Source organism: Aquarana catesbeiana, linkage group LG02 (assembly GCF_042186555.1).
Source record: "Aquarana catesbeiana isolate 2022-GZ linkage group LG02, ASM4218655v1, whole genome shotgun sequence".
NCBI classification, from domain to species: domain Eukaryota; kingdom Metazoa; phylum Chordata; class Amphibia; order Anura; family Ranidae; genus Aquarana; species Aquarana catesbeiana.
In genome coordinates this window covers 68114571-68139350 of record NC_133325.1, presented here as the reverse complement: position 1 = coordinate 68139350, position 24780 = coordinate 68114571, and the positions used below count along the sequence as shown (strand labels likewise).

The window sequence follows — 24780 nt, the reverse complement described above, 5'->3', positions numbered from 1 at the left end:
AACCTCTAGCAAAATCTCTCCACAACGATCCTAACATCAGTGGAGTTCCATACGCAGGTGGCAATTTTAAACTAAGACTGCCACGTTGGTTCTTCTGAATTCCCTCACTACCCTCCCGAATTTACAGAAAGTCCTGCAGCATTTTTCTGATATATCTGGACATAACCGCAACTAGTAGGTTTCTGGTCTTGGGTCTTTGGCCTTCTGAGTACTTTGTTTCATTTGACGCTCTTTAAGGATGCTAAATTGGCCTTACTACACTGTCCTATCCCAGGCCTCATTGCCCACCAGCAAAGAACTATTTCCCAGGCCTGGAAAAACCCACGGTTTCATTTCAGGGAGTTAAAGACCGTTTGATGGCCCTCATGGTTACTGAACAGCTAACAAGTGTCCTGAAGGACACCCATTCCAAGTTCCTCAAAATTTGGAAGTTGGATTGAGTTTTCCCTCTCTACACCCGGCAAGTATTAGCCATTTATGATTGTTGGTTAGCGGTCCAGAGGCAAAGGTTTTCCCCTTCCTCCCCCCTCCTTTTTCCTCTTCTCCTCACATCCGTCCTTCTTTTTACTTTCTCTCCCTTTCACCTCTGGGGTCTCTGTCCCCCAATTTCTCCTTTAAAAATGTTTTTTTTCTTTTAATTTGTATGGGGTACTTGTCTTTAGAATCTTTTGAATTATATGGAATTAGACATAGGGGTTTCCCATGTATTGCCTTGCTTGTTTGTCTTTCATTGGCACTTTTCTGTGTTTCATACTTTTCAATGCTCTTTATAAACCCCTGCATGGGCAACTCTCTTTCTTATTTTGTTATTTTCACTAAAACCAGTAAAAATGATTGAACTAAAATAAGAGTTCCCCTGAAACCTGACATTTATTACAAGGGTTCCTCTGGGGTAAAAAGGTTGAAAAAGGCTGCTCTAAAAAGACAGAAAAAAACATCAGAAGGTTTACTTTTGTAGCATCTACGAACACCTGAAATATAAGGTTTGGGTGGTTTAACGCTTTAAAATATTCTAAAGAAAAAATCTATTTGGAATGGGACTTTAAAGGTACTTCATATGTGTACAGAAAGACAATTACTTAAATAAGAGTATAAATCGTTTATTCAAAGACAAATAGATACATTAAATAACATAATAAAAATATGCAACTGCAGTTAAAATCATGATCCTGGGTGTGCACACCTATCTAAACCCTGACCTAATGAGAAAAACTGGAGTTGCATGTACATAGTTCCTGCGTCCTAAAGTTTCGACATGTTTCGCTGGATCGGCTTCATCAGGAAAAAGATGAAGGTGTTCAAGTACTATATATTAAAACCAATGATTTGTGTAGAGCCTTAGGTGTATAGACAAAAAAAATAATTTAAAATTAATTAACTTATAACACAAACAAAATTCATTTTTTATTTTTAATGGATTCAATATGATATTGTAAATGCATGGTTCACTTTGAAAAGAAAAAAAAAGGGGGGGGGCACCCAATCCCCACCCCCCCCCACAAACCCCACCCCCACCCCGGAACCCCAGCCCCATACCTTGATGGATCCCGGGGGGAGGAAGCACAGCCGGTGGGGGGGGGAATCACACGCCCCTACCGCCTGGACCCCAAACCAGCTCCTAAAGTGTCAGACTTCCTGTAGACAGGGATGTAATTTTCAATTGAATCGAACAGGTAAGCAGTGCAGCAGTATCTGAAACAAATTATACATCAAAGTAAAGACAGATACATGAAACAGCTTGAGGGTAAGGGAGGCACCAGTCCATAACCAAATGTAAATGAACCGTACTTACCACACTCTCATATCTCTATAAATAAATTGGTGTACACGCCCGAAGCTCATGCAGACAAATGCATGGGGGATGGCAGGAAGGCATAAAGCCACATTGCCAAAAGGGGGAAGAAGGCTGAGGGCGGTCTCTGTAACATAGAAAACCATTTGGAGCCACTTTTGGGTGAGTACCTGAGAGAATGACGAATTACTGTGGTCAGGCATGGGAGGGGTTTGTGTCTGAGGTGCAACAGGTTTGCTCCAAGGATGATATCACAGAGGCTAAGCGCCTGGTTGAGAAGAAAAACAGACTTTTTTGGCATAAAGAGTTCTTTGAAAAATATGTGACAAATCAGATTGTACCATGGGGTTTACGCATTCAAATTTTTCCAAATATAAAGAAAGCAGAACCAAATATCAAAAAGGCTTGGGAAGACTAATTTACAAGCATGTTCACTACAGATGATGCAGATTCTTAGTGATCAGTACAAATTGGACATTATTGAATTAGACAAGGACATACTACAATGGCAAAGTGACCATAGCAATATGGTTCCACATACGTCCTTCCTGACAAAAGATAAATTATTGAAAGAGCATCTTACCAAATATGCTCCTGGTTTTTATTAAAACCAAGGAAAATAAATTTACAAGAGACAAGAAAGCCTATGACCAGGATCAGGCGTATAAATGAAACCAACAGGGTAACTTTTCCCGCTGCAGGGGCCATCCTGGTCGTTTCCCCCCTTGCGGGAAATCTAGACATGACTGAATCAGACACTTCATCTATGTCATCTGTATCTTTTGTTCCTATCACTACACAATTAAATGATTCTAATGGAGCTTCAGGAAAGAGGAAAAAGGACAGTGAGGTAGGATCACAGGAACGTAACAGATCAACACAAGCACATAACAAAGAGAAGAGGACATGATCGCAACGGTCACAAAACCACACCACACCTAGTACCCCAGTCATGAGCAGTGTTCTAAATCATTCACTTATGACACTGACCACACCTACAGCGCACATTAGCACTACTTCAACGCTTGTGGGACCTCTGTCCCAGCAGACGTTGGAACAACGTTCACTTGCTTTAGGCCCTTCTGCCGATTCACGAATAGCACCTATTTTCAATACTAACACTGGAGACTCAAGATGTCCTTCACTCACTGCACCTACCCCCATGAAAACAACTAGTCAGCTTTTAAAATAGATTGCCCCGGTTCCACTTGTTGTGAGAACCGGGAGAAATTTGATATCCTTAATTTGTCATCTTACCCATTGTCAAAAGAGGAATCTGATCTGCTACAACTTGGCTTGACATTTTGTCCGGATGAGGAGGCGGACAAATTTGAGCTGATCAAGGATCTGAATCTATTTGCCAGACGCCTTATGTTTAAAGTTCTGTATGACAAAGAATCCAACACCATCCCTGATTTGGTCCCTAGTAACCCAAACATGGAGGGTGTAACTTTTAAAGATCTCAGAGCCTTGCAGGATCTGATGGATCTGTGGGACGAGAGCAACCCGGAAGAGGAGGGTTGGATGCCCAACCCACTATCCACCAATACCACACAATCAAGTGATCGGAAACTGATGCCCCCCTCGTCTTCACTTGGCCTCTCCTCTGATGTCACCATTGGTGCACCCAGGGTGTACAAACCGAAGTCAAGATCTTTCCCTGTACTGCAGGGCAATTCAAATATATGGTCCTTTGTGATTCAAGTCACCAAGGAAATCGAATCCACCAATGGGCAAACGGGACCTCCGCCCAATCTGCCAAAAAATTTGAAAAAGGCACTGCGCCATTTAAGTTCCACCAAAAATATCATAATTAAACCGTCAGATAAAGGTGGTAACCTTGTCATAATGGATGCAGAGCAATATGAGAATATGTGCTTTAATATAATTTGAAATACCAGCTGGTGCAGAAAAATCCCTAGAGCGCATGTTGACTATTATGCCAAGCAGTACAGGGATATCTTGATCAAGGCATATCATAGAGGCATCATAGATGCAAACATCTTTAATTTTCTTGACACCCCCAATTGCACCACCCCAACTTTTTATGCACTGCCCAAGGTACACAAAAGCATTGTCAACCCCCCTGGTTGCCCCATCATCTCAGGCTGCGGTTCATTAACTGAAAATTTCAGCCAATTGGTTGATGAATACCTATACCCACATGTGAAGGGGCTGTTTTCCTATGTCAAAGATACCATTGAACTATTAAAAACCCTGGATGAGGTACATCTACCCAAGAGAGCTTGGTTGGTCGCAATTGATATAGAGGCCCTGTGTAACTCAATCCCACATATCAGAGGGGTTGGAGTTGTGCGGGACTTCCTCTGTGAACACGACCTTGACTATTGGAAATATAACGAGTTTGTTATTGAGTTGCTGGAATTTATTTTAATACACAACGTTTTTGTATTCAAAGGTTCCCACTACCTCCAGGTGCAGTGAGTTGCTATGGGGGCCAAATGTGCCCCCTCTTATGCAAATCTGTACTGGGGGGGTGGGAACGTGATTTCTTTTCTGATGAGTCAAGGTCGATGGACATTGGTCAAATTATTTCGTGGCATTGTTACATCAACAATGTATTCATGGTATGAGCAGGATCAAAAGAGAATCTGCAAAGGTTTTTGGAAAATCTACAAGTGAATACATATAAACTAAAATTCACATACACATTTGACCAATCAAGAATAACTTTTCTGGATGTGGAGATCTTCATAGAGGATACAAGGATGATTTGCTCTACCCTGTTCAGGAAACCCTCGGCGGTAAATAGCTTGCTACACACTAGCAGCTCACATCCTAAAAAGCTATTCAGGAGCATACCGTATAGCCAATTTTTAAGACTTAGACGCAACTGCACACATGATGCAGATTTTCAAAGGGAAGCCAATTCCTTACGCGATCGCCTCCTAATTAGAGGCTACAGTAGCACATGCCTAAGGACAGCGTTTAATCGAGTGAAAAATCTCAATAGACATATGTATAAACGCAGGCAAGATAAATCTTCCACATCAACGCGCATCATTGCCAAATATAACAAATATAACAAATATGACACAGTTCCCCATAAACGTTTACTGTACAAAATAAGGTCCGTTGGCATGGACCATAGGGTGAGTACATGGATTGAAAACTGGCTACAAGGGCGAGTTCAGAGGGTGGTGATAAATGGGGAGTACTCAGAATGGTCAGGGGTGGGTAGTGGGGTTCCCCAGGGTTCTGTGCTGGGACCAATCCTATTTAATTTGTTTATAAACGACCTGGAGGATGGGATAAACAGTTCAATCTCTGTATTTGCAGACGATACTAAGCTAAGCAGGGCAATAACTTCTCCACAGGATGTGGAAACCTTGCAAAAAGACCTGAACAGATTAATGGGGTGGGCGACTACATGACAAATGAGGTTCAATGTAGAAAAATGTAAAATAATGCATTTGGGTGGCAAAAATATGAATGCAATCTATACACTGGGGGGAGAACCTCTGGGGGAATCTAGGATGGAAAAGGACCTGGGGGTCCTAGTAGATGATAGGCTCAGCAATGGCATGCAATGCCAAGCTGCTGCTAATAAAGCAAACAGAATATTGGCATGCATTAAAAGGGGGATCAACGCAAGAGATAAAATGATAATTCTCCCACTCTACAAGGCTCTGGTCCGGCCGCACCTGGAGTATGCTGTCCAGTTCTGGGCACCAGTCCTCAGGAAGGATGTACTGGAAATGGAGCGAGTACAAAGAAGGGCAACAAAGCTAATAAAGGGTCTGGAGGATCTTAGTTATGAGGAAAGGTTGCGAGCACTGAACTTATTCTCTCTGGAGAAGAGACGCTTGAGAGGGGATATGATTTCAATTTACAAATACTGTACTGGTGACCCCACAATAGGGATAAAACTTTTTCACAGAAGAGAGTTTAATAAGACTCGTGGCCACTCATTACAATTAGAAGAAAAGAGGTTTAACCTTAAACTACGTAGAAGGTTCTTTACTGTAAGAGCGGCAAGGATGTGGAATTCCCTTCCACAAGCGGTGGTCTCAGCGGGGAGCATTGGTAGCTTCAAGAAACTATTAGATAATCACCTGAATGACCGCAACATACAGGGATATACAATGTAATACTGACACATAATCACACACATAGGTTGGACTTGATGGACTTGTGTCTTTTTTCAACCTCACCTACTATGTAACTATGTAATTGACAGCATGCTAAGCTACACAGTATTTACAATAAATACTGGTATCTTTTGACCGCTGATCAAAAAGTCTGTAAATTTATTAGACCTCATCCAGAGATCCCGTTCATCCAGAGACACTCTGGTCACCAGTCACTACAGTAGCACGAATATGATAAAAAATAAGTCCCCTGGAACTTATCTATGCGGCAAATGCAATTTCTGTCGATTTATTATTGTGGGAACACATGGACCCCTAGACACAGAACCAACTGCCAGTCAGTTGGCTGTGTTTATTTAATGAAATGTTGCTGTGGAGCATTTTACGTGGGAAAAACGAAGCGCCCCCTTTTTTGTAGAATTAGGGACCATGTATCCCTGATTTCTAAACACAAAATGGAGACCCCCATAAGCCGCCATGTGGGATTATATCATAATTACAATCTTAAATCCATTGGCTTTTTTAGCCTTGAACATCTACCTCAACACGAACGTGGGGGGGACATTGACAATAAGCTTCTCCAGCTGGAGACTAGATGGATTTACACGTAACAGGCCACCCGATTTCCAGGCCTGAATGAGGGGATTAGCTACAAGCCTTTCTTATGAATGGTGTCCTCTCGAGATTAGGTAGGCTTCTGTTTTCAAGTAACCCTTTTGCACCTTGAGCCTTGCTGACCACAGTTTCTCCAAGTCCATTCTTTATGGTGTTCTCCACGCCATCTTTTCGGGACCTTCAGTGGCCCCATGTGTGTGTGCCCTGATACTGGCCTAGCTGCTACCTATGAGATGGTGTCACTGGCTGCCTACCCGTTTGGTAGCAAATTAAATCTAAATTAAAGCATATATGTGATATGATTGTATATACTTGTTGACTATTGTTCATATGAATTGAGCATTGATAAGTGGCATGTATATGCATGGTTTATTGGATTTGGTTATCTTATTGAGGGGTTGCTCCTTCCCTTGTTTTTTTTTTTTTTTGTTGTCACACGGCTGCTCCGCCTGGGTTCTGCCCTGTTCTTGTCTTTTGACTCCCGTACGGACACCCAAGGGTGTGCATTGGGAACAGCATTGCACCCCTGGGGTGATGCTGTCCCGATGCATGCCCGCCCTGTGGTGCTCTGTCTTTCACGGCGTCCCGGCTGCCAACTACATCTGTGGGACAGCTCTCCTGTCCCACACTGTCTGCAGGGTCTGTATTTCCACCCTGCCTGATGGAAACTGGACGTGGTCATCTTTTCCGGTTTCTGGGTTTCAGTCCGTGCTGCTTGCACCTCCCCTTTGCATCCGTGGGGCGTCAGTGCGGCGTGACGTCATGCGTCGGCTTTGGCACCACAGGGGGGATATTTAAACCTCAGATTGTGCAGATACAGTGGGGACGGAAAGTATCCAGACCCCTTAAATTTTTCACTCTTTGTTATATTGCAGCCATTTGCTAAAATCATTTAAGCTCTTTTTTTTTTTTGACACTCCAAGGCGGGGTTTTTGCAAGGTAATTACTTCATTTTGGCACTGGAACTGCTTATGGTCTTATTTGGAAGTCTGAGAGACTTTCTATTAATTTAGACACATTTTCTATGTTACAGAGACCGCCCTCAGCCTTCTTCCCCCTTTTGGCAATGTGGCTTTATGCCTTTCTGCCATCCCCCATGCATTTTCTCAATTCACGCGTTTATTAAAGACAGGATTAATTAAAGCATCAGTCATTTTGAGATGAGAAAACTCTTTTCTATATATACTCCTTGATATCATGAGATGGGGGCTGGGCGCCTACTGTAGAAGATAATGTCTGATAGACGTTCACATGTCTCATTAGCTGTGTAGATGACGTGAAGTCACTGATGCTATTAATGATTGCCCTGTCTGTGTGAGCTTCGGGCGTGTACACCAATTTATTTGTAGAGATATGAGAGTGTGGTAAGTACGGTTCATTTATATTTGGTTATGGACTGGTGCCTTTCCCCCTCCTTTTTTTTTTCTTTTCAAAGTGAACCATGCATTTACAATATCATATTGAATCCATTAAAAATAAAAAAATGAATTTTGTTTGTGTATTGTTATAAGTTAATTAAATTTAATTTTGTTTTTTGTCTATACACCTAAGGCTCTACATAAATCATTGGTTTTAATATATAGTACTTGAACACCTTTGTCCTTTTCCTGATGAAGCTGATCCGGCGAAACATGTTGAAACTTTAGGACGCAGGAACTATGTACATGCAACTCCAGTTTTTCCCATTAGGTCAGGGTTTAGATAGGTGTGCACACCCAGGACCATGATTTTAACTGCAGTCGCATATTTTTATTATGTTATTTATTGTGTCTGTTTGTCTTTGAATAAACAATTTATACTCTTATTTAAGTAATTATCTTTCTGTACACATATGAAGTACCTTTAAAGTCCCATTCCCAATAGATTTTTTTCTTTTTATGGATGTTGGTATATTTGTATTATATGTTACTTGTTTGGTGCTGGCCTCTTTACACATATATCTAGAGCTTTAAAATATTCCTGGAAATAATTTTCAAATGTTGGCTACTGCATTTGTCCATGCTAATAGGTTGCATAACTACATTAAATTGTCTTAGCATTATGAATATTTCCTGGCTCTCTCCATAGGCTCGCTTTGTGAACAGTACCTGGATGTTCGGGAAAGGCATGTGTCATGTGAGTCGCTTTGCACAGTATTGCTCCCTGCATGTCTCTGCGCTTACCCTGACAGCAATCGCAGTGGACAGGCACCAGGTATGCTGTGACTGTATATAATATATCATTGAACCCCTGCACAGAGTGAGATCTGTCAACACGTAACTGCATTGATTTGAACATCATGTGCTGGTCGATATCTTGCTGACTGAAATAACCTTTTATTAACCTCATACTGGTGTGCTGCTACTGCCAATGCCTCTTTTATTATTTTGTTCTTGCTGGGTTGCCTTTTATTATTTATATCACAGCCTGTGAATTCCACTTAATGTAGGCTCCAAACGAGAGTGACACACTATTCATTCATAGAGGAGAAGAACCTTCGTAATGGAAGATAATGTTCATAAGTCACAGAGACAATCCACCACCTGGAACTTCAACGCTCATCCTAGTTTTGCTACATATAGCGAGAGGTCATTAGAGGATCAGTGAATGGGAGATATGTGTTGCTTTACAGAAAAGATCTATGAATAGTGCCCATAAAAATATGTGGAACCATTAAAAAGTTTACCAAAGTGTAAGATACTTGTGGCGATCTCAATGAAAGAGGTTTTATACATCAATAATGGCTAATAATGGGGAAAAATAGACTTTTCGTATCAGCTGAAGTATATATCTAAGTCTGTTGGTTGCTGATATCCATTGCTTTGTTGGAAAGCATTTCTCTCACTTACTGTCCCAGAAAATAAAAATATATTTTTTGTTTAAAATGGTTGTAAAGTCAGAAGGTTTTTTATCTTACTGCATTGTATGCAGTAAGATAAAAAAAAAAACAGAGGGAAAAACTGCGCTAAATATTAAAATGTTGTGTGAAACACCTAAATAATGTGATAAAAATCAATTACATTTCATAGTGAATGAGCAGCGACTCTGACAATATGACACCCATATAGCACTAAAATTAGGAAAACAAAAAGAATTGCGCTAATAAATAACAAAATATGCATAAAAGCTGTGAAGACAGTGTCAAATCCAGATAAACTGATATATAACTAAACTTTAGAATGCGGTGGCATCAGAGGTTAACCACCCAGGCAACCTAAAAAAGTCCAAAACTGAGATAACTAAACAATAATCTACAGTGGTGATGACTAAATAAAACCATCCGTGTACAAAAAAAAAAAAAATCCAAGTGAATATAAATGTTCCTCCGTGAAAAGCAGTCCACCACCAAGAATGGAAGGGGTCACTCCTTACCGGAAAGCCATGATCCCCCACTACAGAGGATCATGACTCGCAAAACAGCTGAAACTTGTGACTTGAAACTTGTATGGATATCCGCTACGAGGTCATCCAATCATCTGGGGTTAGGGACCGGCTCGTAGAAGAAACATACCATAAAGCGAAGATAGAACTCACATAGTGTAAAACCCTTAGGAACTTTATTAGAACACATAAAAATCACACTTACAATGTCATCCAGAAAAGGAAGCCTTAAGTCCGGTCCGTTGGCCGTACAGACTCGGACAAACCCGTCCTACTGGAGATCGAGCACAGATTGGAGGTGACGTCAGCGCGTCGTCCTGCTCCGCCCATAGTTATGTAACGCTGGTAGATTTTTCAGTCTACTGCTTATAGGTAAATTTAGTGGGTTATCTGTTCATACATAGTCAGATTTGCCTCTGTTCCAGCTTGGCTGAGTTGCATGTAGTTTCACACTGTACCTGTGGGTGTCGTTGTCACTATGGGTTGGTGTTGGAAAGGCAACACGTTGAAGTGTATTAGTGTTCCTCTGTCCCGGAGATAACTCGGTGGAGGTGGTCCTCTGAGTTGCATTCTGGGAGAGGGTATTTATGGGACAGACACCATGTTCTACGGTCTTTCGTTCCACCTGCTGTGCCTCCTGGCCGACAGGTATGTGTTAGGAGTACCACCGCCTGGTCCTCCGACTGGGAGGCCCACGCTGCTGCAGCATGTGGGTGGGCCCAGAAGCCTGTCTGGGGCCTACCACAGCGGCAGGAGAATGGTCCTGGGCTGTCTGTCCTACGGGAAGAAGCTGGACAACTGAGAAGATCCCAGGGGAGGACCCGTCATGGAAGGATCATGCAGAGTGCTGGTCTGGAGAGGGGCATGGTGACTCAGTTGGAGGACGTATCCTAAAGTTATCCTACTGCATAGTACTGCCGGGTCGGCTTAAAGGTTCTAGTGCTGTGTTTGCTATCCATCATAAACCATTACATCCTGTGGCAGAGGATCGTACAGATTTCTATTTCATTCAAGTCTGTGGCAGAGACTTTTGTTCGTGCTGCGTACTGGCTGCTAGGTTAGTGAGAGAAACCTATCCAGGCGGGCAAAGATTCAACTCTGAGGAAAGTACATTCATCTACAAGATTTCAATTTCTAATACTACACTAAGAAAAGGTATTTGAACTTCCCTGCAACTCTTCTTCTACCTCTTGCTACTTCCTTAAGTTAGGTTTATTAAAGCATTGGAAAAGATACTCAAGTGTCCGGTGCCTACATTGTCTGGTATTAAACTCAATGGGACCCTAGACTCGGTTCTGGTGAAATTGAGGTAACAAAGGTGACGGTAACAGCCCGCTTTAAACCAGCAGCTCCACCGAGAGTTATTGCTACAGTTAGATTTCAGTTTATCTGGATTTGACACTGTCTTCACAGTTTTTATGCATATTTTGTTATTTATTAGCGTGATTCTTTTTGTTTTCCCATTAAGATAAAACGCCTTCTGTGTGCAGCAGCCCCCCTCAGCCCCCCCTAATACTTACCTGAGGTCCCTCTAGCTCCAGCGATGTTGTAGGAATGTCTCGGCCATCCCGGACTCCCCTCCTCATTGACTGAGGCAGCACGCCATTGGATCCCACTGCTGTCAAAGTCAGTCAGCCAATGAGAATAGAATGGGGGCATGGCCGGGCCGCAGCTCCATGTCTGAATGGATACACGGAGCTGTGACTTGGCTCGGGTGCCCCCATAGCAAGCTACTTTCTGTGGGGGCACCCAACAGGAGAGAGGGGCCAGGAGAGCAGGAAGAGGGACCAGAGAAGAGGAGGATCCGGGCTGCTATGTGCAAATCCACTGCAACAGAGCAGGTAAGTATAACACGTTTGTTCTTTTTAATAAAAAAAAAAAATAGACTTTACAATCATTTTAAAGCAGTATTAAACCTCAAAAGCAAACATATAATATTGTAATAAGAAAAGTAACAGTTTACCAATCCTTAATATGATACTAAACACACACTGTTTAATTTGCATAGTCTCTTCTATTTCTGTATGTGGATGATTGTACTGTAATTATATTAATACATTTTAAAAAACACCCAAGTACCTTTTTCCTAATCGATATGCAGCTGTCACATGACCCAGATCTTTCCCAGCCTGTCTGCAGGGAAACATAAGCAGGAGGAGCTTCTAGTCCTCTGCTGCTGGTCACTGGTTAAAAAAAAGATGGCTACAGTGCAGGCCTTAACTACTAGGAGGGCGTCAATAGACGTCCTCCCGTGCATGAGCTGCCTGCACACCCCCTGCACAGCACGCGCGGCGCATTCTGTGATCACCGAGTCAATGAGACTCAGCTGATCACAGATCAGCGTAGCCCCTTACCACTTAATCAGCTGTCAGCCAATGACAGCTGATCACGTGATGTAAACAGAAGATTGGTAATCGGCCTTTATTCTGCTCACGCTGACAGCGTGAGCAAAAAAAAAAAGCCTATCACCAACTTCTGTCAAAAGGACATCGGTCTCGAACAGTGAGAGCCACTGCCGCCTCACCTGTGCCCACCAGTGGCGCCTGCCAGTGCATATCAGTGCCGCCAATCAGTGCCCACCAGTGACACCTACCAGTGCCACCTATCAATGCCCACCAGTGCTGCCAATCAGTGCCCATCACTGCCTCTTCATCAGTGTCACCTACCAGTGCCACCTCTCAGTGACACCTATCAGTGCTCACCAGTGCCACCTCATCATTGCCCACCAGTGCCACCTATCAGTGTCCATTAGGGCCACCTTATCAGTGCCCATCAGTGCAGCCTATCAGTGCCCATCAGTGCAGCCACATCAGCGCACATCAATGAAGGAGAAAAATTACCTGGTTGCAAAATTTTATAACTAACTATAAAACTGTTTTGTTTGTTTTTTCAACATTTTCAGTCTTTTTTCGTTTTTTTAACAAAAAATTAAAAACCCAGCAGTAATTAAATACCACCAAAAGAAAGCTCTATTTGTGGGGAAAAAATGATAAAAATGTAATTTGGGTAGAGTGTTGCATGACCGTGCAATTGTCATTCAAATAGTGAGAGCGCTGAAAGCTGAACATTGGCGTGGGCAGGAAGGGGGTGTAAGTGTTCTGTAAGCTAGTGGTTAATATGCAGGTATTTTACCCACATATTTTACGACAATATTTAACAACTTACCAGTTCCTAAATGTTGTTAGTTATCTTTTTGTTTGGGGGGGGGCTTTTTTTCCTTTATTTTATGATCCAATCATTAACACACTTGCTGTCTAAGGGTGTCACCACTCTGGATGAAGAAGCTATGGTGACACCTTTGGACAGCAGCAGCTGAACTCCAGTTACTTTTTAACCTCCCTGGCGGTATGATTATTTCAGATTTTTGCGTCTCAAAGCAGTACAATTATTTTGCATTGAAATTTGGCGCTTTATATTGTAGGCCTGTAATTCTTACCAATAACACACTTAAATTTGTCCACCAAGAGTCTAGTAGAAATGCCGGGTATGATGAAGTTTGAAACACAAAATCATAAATTATAATATAATAAATAAATATAAATAATTATAAAAAATAATAATATAATAATAAAAAAATTTCCCCACAATTCACTATCGCTCAATTCTGCAAGTGTTCTAATTTACTATCGCTGTTTTCTAGCTGGTCTAAAACCACTTTTGACATAAGGGGACACTTTTTGGTTGCTATGGCAGGCAGAAAGAACAGTATATATCATATAAAACTGCATGCAGGGCACTGGACAAAGCACTGGGGACAAAAGGGATGTGAAATGATTTCATACAGTGCTGTAATCTGTAAGATTCCAGTGTACTGTATGTGTTATGAATTTTCACTTTTTTGAATTTGCCGCCAGGCTCCGCCCCCATGTGTCGCAACGATCGCAGGGAACGGAGCCCGGCACACAGAGGCTTTTCGAGGAGGACAGAGCCCACGGACACTGCGGGGGGACATCGCAGGATCCTGGGGACAAGGTAAGTATACCGCACCAGGATCCTGAGATGTAATCCCAAGTGTGGCTCAGGGTTACCGCTAATGGTGCTGGAATTTAACCCTGAGCCACACTCAGTAAAACCGCCTGGGAGGTTAAACAGTTACAGCAACAGTTTTTCTTTTTTTCTTTTTGGAATAAAGGTTTTACACAAATGATGAACAGCCTTGCTGCTGCCTTCAGATAGGGGGATCCTTAGACCAAGTAACTAAAACAAAGACAAGACAAAGACAAGCCTAGTGCTTTACCATGAAAATTATTTGTTAAGAAATAGAAACTCACAAAGGTATAACACTTCAGGCATATAAAAACAAATCCAGTATGCATACTCAGATAATGCCCAACCTCAAAGGGGTGGCTGGCTTACGTGTTTTAAGGGCAGTGCCCTCTTCATCAGAGCTCATCAAAACACTTTATCAGCAATGCATTTATAGTCCTTAGAGAGGATGGGTTATGATACACCCCAATACTAAATAAAACCAAACAAAAAGTGTGGAGCGGCAATCTAACCAAATCACCCAAATGGCAAATTCATTAATACACCAAAAGATAATGACAATATGTACAGTCCAATATGTTATAAAGCATGCACAAAAAAATATACATTGCTGTTAAGGTGTCTCGTTAAGCTCTGATGAAGAGGACACTGCCCTTGAAACACGTAAGTTAGCCACTCCTTTTTAAACATGCTGATTAGACAATGAAGGAGCAGCAATACATAGAGAAGTCATCTGTTCTGTTCACTCTACTTTCTCCTCCTGTCACTATACTCCATGTTATCAAATAAGCCCTGTGTCAGAGCCAAAATTTCTCCTAGTACTACCTTCCCATGCTCCCCCAAAGTTTAGCAATAAAAACAGCGCTGGATTAAACAGTGTGTAAAGCACAATTGTACTATTTATTTTTTAACTTTGTTGCTCTTAACCTAAGTGCTAACCTCCTGGGTTGAGGCTACCATGAGTATGACTTTTCCATTAGACTGGATGGGGCTGTGGTGCATGTGTGCTGCACAAAGCGGTCGTTTTTGCAGTAATGGCCATATGGCTCAGAGTGGGGCTGCACAGGGAAGGTCTACAACCAGGTGGGTAGCACCCAGGGCAGTGGTAGCAAAAAAAAAAAAAAGTACTGTTGAACTTAAAGCCAAAAAAAAAAATGTATGAAGTTGGTCTCTAAACAGATTCTCTTTGTCAATCTCCAGGTTATTATGCATCCGTTAAAGCCACGGATATCAACTGTTAGAGGGGTGGCCTATATTGCCATAATTTGGATAATGGCTTCCTGTTTCTCTCTGCCGCACGCCATTTACCAAACACTCTTCACCTTTGAATACAGGTAAGCAAGGTCAACCAGGTACTTTAGATTGGCCTCTTCTCAAAGTCTTCTCCTTCCCAAACTGTACTAGAAGTTTTGACATTTTACATTAGAATAACAAACATTGGGATAGACTAGAGTTAGTGTGGAAGTGAGTAAAAAAGCATTGGTGACTGACAGGTTCACATTTGCACTTTATCCTATATCCTACATGTGGAAAATGTCTTTCTAAGCTCCTCTACCTGGTAAAGCTGATCAGTTCAGCCATCCTAATTTTTGTATGGTGGTGTGATTATTATATTAACGGTGGTTTGCTGACAAATCCCATCATGATCATCAGTACAGTTGCTAATATAAAGTATGAGCATTTTTGAGATGCTTACGAACGTATAGAAAAAAAAAAGACTACTGTGGGATACTACATACATTTTAGATAATGAAAGCTGTTATCCATGATAAATATTCATGTAGCACGAACCCCCGAAGGAGCTGCTGATTTATTGGCTATATCCGTAATTCATGTTTACCACTCAACCCTCGCAGCCCATAGATTTAAGTCACAGTCCTTAATGCTTTTTCTTACTGCTTTATTCATCCACATAAACTGGGATGGGAGAAGGACTTTCTTTGAGATGCTCTTTGGTTGATTTCTGATCTTTTCCTTTGCTTCACTTGCAAAGACTCATAGCATTGCGTGTGATAGTGATTCAAAACTGGATGATTACTTTATCAGGGAAGATGGAAGTCTCCCGCTTGACTGGTTGGAATCCCAGGGCAATGCTGAACCCAAAGTCACAGGCCACAACCACCTGTCTTGCTGACTTGCGTACCAACATCCCTCAGCCTCTGGACAGTACCCCTCCCTTGGGCTTTTCACTCACTTGATCAATAGCCCATGTGTCGCTCCTAAGTGATCGATAACCCAGTTTCCTTCCGCTTGACTCTACTTCTCCCGCAATGATTCTTAGTTTCTTTTCTCCTTTGTGGCCCGCTCCCCTCCCTGCAGGGGCGGCCAACGACATCAGCTACTACATGCTGCAAGATGTTGTCTGTTCCTCCATGAGGATCGGCTCTTCACCCTTCTCGCAAAGGTGAAGCTCCGTTGGCTCCCCGGAGGGGAAAAACCTCCACCTCCCCCTCCGGGAACCAGACTGTCTCTCTTGCTCTTCAAAGCTGGAATGGACTCGAACCCTCCTGGACACCACGTGACCCCGCTTTTATATGAGAGTCCCGGGCATTACCAAGCAAATCAATGATTGGTCGAGACTATCACAAACTACCTGCCACTCAAATGGAAATTGACAACAACAGGCCTGCTGTAATAGCACAAACCTGTCTAAATTTACCTGACATAGAAAGCTAGCAAAAAGGGTCAACTACCTAAAAGTAGGTGCCCGCTACATACACCCCCCACTTGAATCTCAACTGTCCCCAGTTGTGGGGAATGAATTTCAGAGTAACTCCTTAAAATTTAAGGAAGAAAGAGCATCTCATTACATCAATTATAATGGGGAAAAGGAAATGAACTTTAAACAGGGTTAACATCAATTGTCACTGTACACAATATCAGCACAATAGTATTTACATGGCCTGACTGTAGATCCTACATCTAACACTCGATACAAGCGGAACCAAAGCATTGCTCCCAGAGGAGGAATACTCTGGTTACCATAGGCCTTCATCTGTAGAATGGACAGCCGTCACATCTTCAATATACCTATAGGAAGACACACAATATTTCAAACTTATACTGACTATTACACAAACATTACCATACAGAGGGGGTTATCATCCTCTACCGGGTAATTGAACAAATACACAATTCTTTATGGCATGTGTGTTCCCATTGGGATAGACGCTCCCTCTAAAGAAGTCCAGCAGTACTCCTGCAAAGCGCATCCCAACAGACATGCTCGGCAAATGAATCCGTTTGTCTGTTGGCAAAATAAACTTTCTGTTTGGCTCTTAAACAAGAGTCCTTGAAGAAGTACTTGTGCTGCAAAGGGACTTTTAGCAGAGAACAGCACACCCTAGTGTCCATAACTTTGTCCTTGTTAAGCAGGAGACTCGTATTCATGGTGCCTAACAGTTTACTTGGGGGAAACCCATCCTAACCCATCTGCCATCCTGCAGTCAATCTGGGTAGAAAACATACACTTGTGAATGCAATCCTGCTCACAAATAATATCTCGGGTCAGGCAACCTCCTTCAACTATCTCCTGGTCCTCTCACCGAGAGTAAATGTGGGTATTTTGTCCAGCCTTTACCACTAATACTCTGTCTTTGTGAATCGCTCTTCCAAGCTTCCACTCCCGATGAATATCCTTGAACCGGTCCCAAACCTCACTGTCAGGTGTCCTCTTTGTCTTGGGAACATGAAGATAGTCCCACACAAGTTTATCCTCCCATGTCTCCCGGGAACTCTCCACAATGTCCATAATTTGTTCCGGGACATAGGGGTAATCAAAGCCCCATTCTTGAAGTACCTTTCGCTGAACCTCTTTCTGGAATCTAGAGAGTCTAGGCAATTCTTTAGCCTTTCCTCTACCAGGCAAAACACAAGCGTCAGTAGCTCTACTGACCCATTGCTGGAACGTAGCTGGCCTGCTAGGAACGGTAGTATTTGACACATTAAACGGGGGTACCGGAACTTTAACTGTACCGGACACTCCTGTGGAAGCCTCCACTGAAGTTGAGATTTCAACAAAACATTCCTCCTCACTACTTGAATGAAACTCTTCAGGGGATGACCATTCAAATAGATTGTCCATCGATCCATATTTCTGCAAGATCTGTGGTGATCCCCAATCTATAACCCGATCTTCATTTACCCTGTCCGGCTCACCCGAGGGATCCCCCTCCTGTAACTTAGGCTCCTTCTGGACGGACAAATCAAAGGGCTCACTGTTAACCGGCTCCTCAAGGGTTTCCTCCAAAAACTGGGCAACAACTTCTACAGTCCCTGGGTCCCCAGCCAGATTACAGACCTTCTCAGTAGATCCTACCTGATCTCCTGGTGGCTCCGATTCAGCTGAATCAGATGGGAGCTCCTCCATTGCTGCTGCAGGATATACACGACCCTCTCCGGCCTTCCGAACCACCTGTTCTTGCAGCAGACAAAGTCCCATTGTAATATTAACAGAATAATATTTGACCTCCTGTTGGACGGGTCCCAATCGCATTAACTGGATACCGCAATGTCCGCACTGAGCCCAGGCGGTGACTCCAACTGTAGGCCTCCGACATCCAGGACACAGCATACAAAGCCTCTCCACTCCGTCAATCACTCCCAATGCCAGTCCTCCGGTTAGCTCCAACCGAACACTGGTGTCAATCAAAACCCGGTCCTGCAAATCAGATAGCCGCTGCATGGCAAGTGTACTCCCAACACCCTTCGCCATCTTCCTCCGCCTGTCTCGCTCTGGCGCGTGGCACGCTGAACATCAAGAAACTTTTCCTCTGGGGCGTGACTCCACCCCCACTTGTTGGTTCAGCACACGAGGAACTGTAGCTGTACATTTTCATAGTCCTCCCCAGCGACCCCTGGTGGTAGGTACTGTTGTACTGCAGGCTGTCTTGGCAACAATCACTAAAATGCAGGTTTTCGTTGCTATGGGTGATAGTTAGCGGCAAACGTGAAACAGATATCCCGGACGATGCCCCCACATGTAGCACGAACCCCAAAGGAGCTGCTGATTTATTGGCTATATCCGTAATTCATGTTTACCACTCAACCCTTGCAGCCCATAGATTTAAGTCACAGTCCTTAATGCTTTTTCTTACTGCTTTATTCATCAACATAAACTGGGATGGGAGAAGGACTTTCTTTGAGATGCTCTTTGGTTGATTTCTGTTCTTTTCCTTTGCTTCACTTGCAAAGACTCATAGCATTGCGTGTGATAGTGATTCAAAACTGGATGATTACTTTATCAGGGAAGATGGAAGTCTCCCGCTTGACTGATTGGAATCCCGAGGCAATGCTGAACCCAAAGTCACAGGCCACAACCACCTGTCTTGCTGACTTGTGTACCAACATCCCTCAGCCTCTGGACAGTACCCCACCCTTGGGCTTTTCACTCACTTGATCAATAGCCCATGTGTTGCTCCTAAGCGATCGATCACCCAGTTTCCTTACGCTTGACTCTACTTCTCCCGCAATGATTCTTAGTTCCTCTTCTCCTTTGTGGCCTGCTCTCCTCCCCGCAGGGGCGGGCAACGACATCAGAGACCAAATGCTGGAAGATGTTGTCTGTTCCTCCATGAGGATCGGCTCTTCACCCTTCTCGCAAAGGTGAAGCTCCGTTGGCTCCCCGGAGGGGAAAAACCTCCTCCTCCCCCTCCGGGAACCAGACTGGCTCTCTCGCTCTTCAGAGCAGGACTGAACTCGAACCCTCCCGGACACCACGTGACCCCGCTTTTATATGAGAGTCCCGGGCATTACCAAGCAAATCAATGATTGGTTGAGACTATCACATAAACTACCTGCCACTCAAATGGAAATTGACAACAACAGGCCTGCTGTAATAGCACAAGCCTGTCTAAATTTACCTGACATAGAAAGCTAGCAAAAAGGGTCACCTACCTAAAAAGTAGGTGCCCGCTACATTCACATATACAGTAATCACATGTGTGTAAATAAAAACAAGTCCATGATAAATAGTACATAGATTGCACAGTTCTCGATGATGTACTCCAAAAAAGTCTGTTATTTATTAATTGTGAAGTGCACTGCATTAATAAAATGAGTTAGTGCTCAAGAAAAGTGATTTGTGCCCCTCTTGATGTGCCCGCACTCACTGGAATGGATGGACCCCCAGCTAACAGCATGAGAGTCAAACAAGCTTTTTAAAAATAGGCTGGTGTTTCATATACATAGTTACATAGTCCGTAAGGTTGAAAAAAGACACCAGTCCATCCAGTTCAACCTGTGGTGTGTGAGTGTGCATGTTTTTATATCAATAGTAAATCGAACATCCCTGTATGTTGTGATCATTAAGATGCCCATCTAATAGTTTTTTTGAAACTATTGATGTTCCCTGCTGATACCACTGCTTGTGAAAGAGAATTCCACATCCTTATAGCTCTCACAGTAAAGAACCCGATACGCAGTTTAAGGTTAAACTGCCTCTCTTCCAATTTCAGTGAATAGCCATGTGTCTTTTTAAACTCCCTTTCACTGAAAAGTTTTTTCCCTATGCTAGGGTCACCAGTAAGGTGTTTTTTTTATATCGCTATCATATCTCCTCTCAAGTGTCTCCTATCCAGAGTGAATAAGTTCAGCGTTTGGAGTCTTTCCCCATAGCTGAGATCCTAGCTTTGTTGCTTTTCTCTGAGCTCTTTCCAGTTCCAGCACATCCTTCTTGAGGACAGGTGCCCAGAACCGGACGGCATACTCAAGATGCGGCTGGAGGCTGTAACAGAGTCCTGTAAAGTGGGAGAATTGTTTTATCTCTGGAGTAAATCCCTTTTTAATGCATGCTAATATTCTGTTGGCTTTGTTTGTAGCAGCTTGGCATTGCATGCCATTGTTGAGCCTATCATCTACTAGGACCCTTAGATCTTTCTCCATCCTGGATTCCCCCAGAGGTTCTCCCCCCTAGCAAGTAACTTGCATTCGTATTTGTAGCACTCAAATGCATTACCTTACATTTTTTAAACATTAAACCTTATTTGCCATGTATTTGCCCACCCCATTATTTTATTTAGGTCTTCTTGTAAGGTTCCCACATCCTGTGCAGAAGTTATTGGCCTGCTCAGCTTTTTATCATCAGCAAATATTGAGATTGAGCTATTTATCCCATCCTCTATATTATTTTTAAATAAATTAATTATAGAATTGGTCCCAGGACAGATCCCTGGGGGACCCCACTTACCACACCGGACCATTCTGAGTACTTGCTATTTATTGCCACCCTTTGGACTCACCCCTGTAGCTAGTTTTCAATCCAGGTACATACCCTATGGTTCTTGCCAACAGACCTCAGTTTGTAAAGTAAATGTTTGTGGGGAGCTGTATCAAATGCCTTTGCAAAATCCAGATATACCACATCCACAGGCCTTCCTTTAGCTAGATGGCAGCTCAGTTCCTCATAGAATGTTAATAGATTGGTCTGGCAAGAATGATCTTTCATGAATCCATGCTGATTACTACTAATGATACTGTTTTCATTAGCAAAATCTTGGATATAGTCCCTTATCATCACCTCCAATAGCTTACATACTATTGATATTAGGCTGACTGGCCTGTAGTTTCCAGGGATAAATCTTGGCCTTTCCTCGGTTGCCCTTTATTCCACTCTCCTTACCCCCTTCACACGCCTCCAGACTCCTTTCTCCGCTGTCAAACGCTGTCAGAAATGAAAGTGTTTGCTGGTAATAAGCACAGGGTAAATGGCAACCTCAGACAATATAGAGGATCAAAATGGAAGAGAGACTCTTCATAGTGTAGTAATTATTTATTCCCAACCACAAAATACAAATGGCACTTACATAAAAACATGTAAAACCAGCGTGTATTGGCAAACAGCTCAAGAAAACCAGAACCCGGAAGTGCCGTGGCCGGCATGTGCTCCACAGGTCGGAAATGTTGTCATCAGAAAGCAGAAGTCCTGCCTAATGTGTTTTGCTCCTTATATTGGTTTTACATGCTGGTTTTAGATTGTTTTGCATCACAGACATGTACTAATTTTACATCACAGACTTGTTTTTATTTACAGACATGTGAATATTTATCATGAATTTTCATTTTTTATACATACTATATAGCACTGTGTTAATGTACTATTGATTTAGTGATTTATGTTCACTTTGAGCAACTGCATCAGTATGATACATTGAGTAATGGCACGGGATTTGTGTTATTGTAGCTTCCTGAATACAGCCCCAGTCCTGCTCAGTTTATATGCTTATTACTGTATTATTATATTTTGTATTCAAGGTAATTTGCAATTTATAAATGTCTCTGTTTAAAACTTGTTGATGAGCAAATCATTTTATCAAAAAATAGCAGTTATAACAACATTCCGTATTGTAGAGTAAAAGGAAGGGAGGGAACACAGGGAATAGTTTTGGCCATTAGCCATTTAACATGTCATCCACCTTAAAGGGAACCTGTCATGATAGAAGGGGAGTTTCCATTGCTGACATGTTTTTGAAGGGACATGTTCCTTATACTTTCCTCTCTACAGAGGGCAACTGACTAGTCACCAGTAACTGTGGTCAAGAGGTTTGAAAAGCACATATCTGCAGAATGGATAAAGCAGAAGCAGGGAGATGAATGCACTGCAGCTTTCTCTCTATCAAGGACAACAATGAGCAGAACAGTAGTAACATCATTAAATCTAGCTCCAAATCTTGTGAGATTAGCAGACAGGGACAACAGTGCCTTAACATCCAAACTGAAGGCACGGGAAGTGGGTTGCAATTTTTATGAGTAATTCAAGATGAATGGTAAATGGTATTTTCATTTTTTGGGTTTAGATCTGCTTGCATTTCACAGCAGCAAATAAATAGATTTTGGGGTATTTTAGATTTAAGTCCAAATGACATTCCTATAAATTTTTTTTCTCAATAATACAATTTGTTTTGTATTTTTTTTTAACATTGTAACTAGGCTTTTCTCTTTCTGCCGCGTACACGCAAGCGGACTTTACGACAGACTTTGTCCGGCGGACTTTTCGACGGACTTTATGACGGACTTTCCAAATGAACGGACTTGCCTACACATGATCACCAAAAGTCCGACGGATTCGTGCATGATGACGTACGACCGGACTAGAACAAGGTAGTTCATAGCCAGTAGCCAATAGCTGCCCTAGCGTTGGATTTTGTCCGTTGGACTAGCATACAGACGAGCGGACTTTTCGACCAGACTCGAGTCTGTCGAAAAGATTTGAAACATGTTTCATTTCTAGGTCCGTCGAACTTTTGGGGAAAAAAAGTCAGCTGGAGCCCACACACGATCGAATTGTCCGACGGACTCCGGTCCGCAGGACCAAGTATGCCGTAAAGTCCGGTCGTGTGTACGCGGCATTCAGGTTTTCTGTAAACAATGGTCTTTGTACCTGTACATGCACTCTTTAAAGTCTGTTTTCTTTTGCAGTGAAGTGGATATCAGAAGTCTATGTCTCCCTGAATTCCCTGAACCGTCTGAGCTGTTCTGGAAATACCTGGATCTGGCCACTTTCATCCTACTCTACGTTCTCCCGCTCCTGATAATCTCTGTGGCCTACACCACAGTGGCAAAAAAGCTGTGGCTTCGGAATGCCATAGGAGATGTGACTACCGAGCAGTATTTTGCTCTCCGGAGGAAAAAAAAGAAGACCATTAAGATGCTGATGCTGGTGGTGGTCCTCTTTGCTGTGTGCTGGTTCCCCCTTAACTGTTATGTTGTCCTTCTCTCCAGCCAAATCATTCGCACTAACAATGCTCTTTATTTTGCATTTCACTGGTTTGCCATGAGTAGTACCTGCTACAACCCATTTATATACTGTTGGCTTAATGACAACTTCCGTTCAGAGTTAAAAGCATTGCTTAACATGTGCAAAAAACAGACTAGCCAGCGGGAGGACATGCTTCCTTCTAACATCCCTTCATATAGAGTGGCTTGGCCTGAAAACCGAAGCTTCAAGAGGTCACTAGTTTCTCACACCCTGCCATCGTCCTCTAACATCCAGTCTGGAAAGACAGATATCTCGGCAGTGGAGCCCATTGTGTCAGTTGGGTGACCATACATGATTTTCAAAAAGCCTAGATGTTTTTCTCCAAGGTGAAGGACTTTCTATTATGCTTACTTGAGCTGTCAGTTCACCCATTGGTGCTCAGAAAACAGAACTTTTCAATATATATGGCATTTGTGTTTATGAATGTATTCCATGGCAGGATCATACCTCTCTGTGATGGATCCTGCTGTGTATGTTGGCTTATCAAACAAGCTCTTCTAAAAGCCTTGCTGTGTTGTGCCAAAGTCAGGAATATCTGTCAATCAATCGGTCTACTGTTTAGTGCTCAGATAGGCTCCTCCCACCAATATGGTATTAATTAATGTCAATGTTCCACAATGGAACTTATGGAAATAAGGAGAAGTATTCTGAGACCTGACATTTACTGAGATTATTGGAGATCTGTCTGTACTGTGTGTTTCCCACAGCCCAAGGGAAACACTGCTGCTATATCTAATCACTTTGTAAACAGCGTATTTGCTTCATGTACACTGTGGTTTAGCTGTTTTGCTCTGGAAACATCTTTTGTATAATGTCATGCGAAAATAAGAACAAACATCATTGAAATCAAGACTGATAAAGAGAGAGGCTGTTAATAAATAAAGTGATTCCCTTCATTGACCAGTCTTTTATTGATATTAAACTAGCTCCACATCTTTGGCAAGATAAAAAAAAAATATGGATGGAAGTGATTGAACCAGTTTTGAAACTCTACTTTTTTTCTTTTTTTTTTTATATACCCTTCTTGTTTTTTGTCTTTCTATATGTGATACTATTGCTCTAGAGATCAAATTAGCCTACATTCTGAATGCACTTCATTTGCAGTTCATTTACTTTTGAAGATCTTAAGCTGCATTAAACCCAAGAGTCTTTGGATAAAT

At 42.5% G+C, this 24780-nt stretch overlaps 1 protein-coding gene across 1 annotated transcript in view; it reads left to right on the top strand.

The window, feature by feature from the left end:
* The window catches only part of GPR83 (G protein-coupled receptor 83), a 134832-nt gene extending 110346 nt beyond the window's left edge, over positions 1-24486 (top strand). The window contains exons 2-4 of the mRNA XM_073613015.1: positions 8587-8712; positions 15067-15200; positions 23281-24486. Of these exons, the coding sequence (XP_073469116.1) occupies positions 8587-8712; positions 15067-15200; positions 23281-23905 (885 nt within the window). The 3' untranslated portion in view covers positions 23906-24486. The remainder of the gene's footprint in view (positions 1-8586; positions 8713-15066; positions 15201-23280) is intronic.
* Positions 24487-24780: the final 294 nt, after the last annotated feature.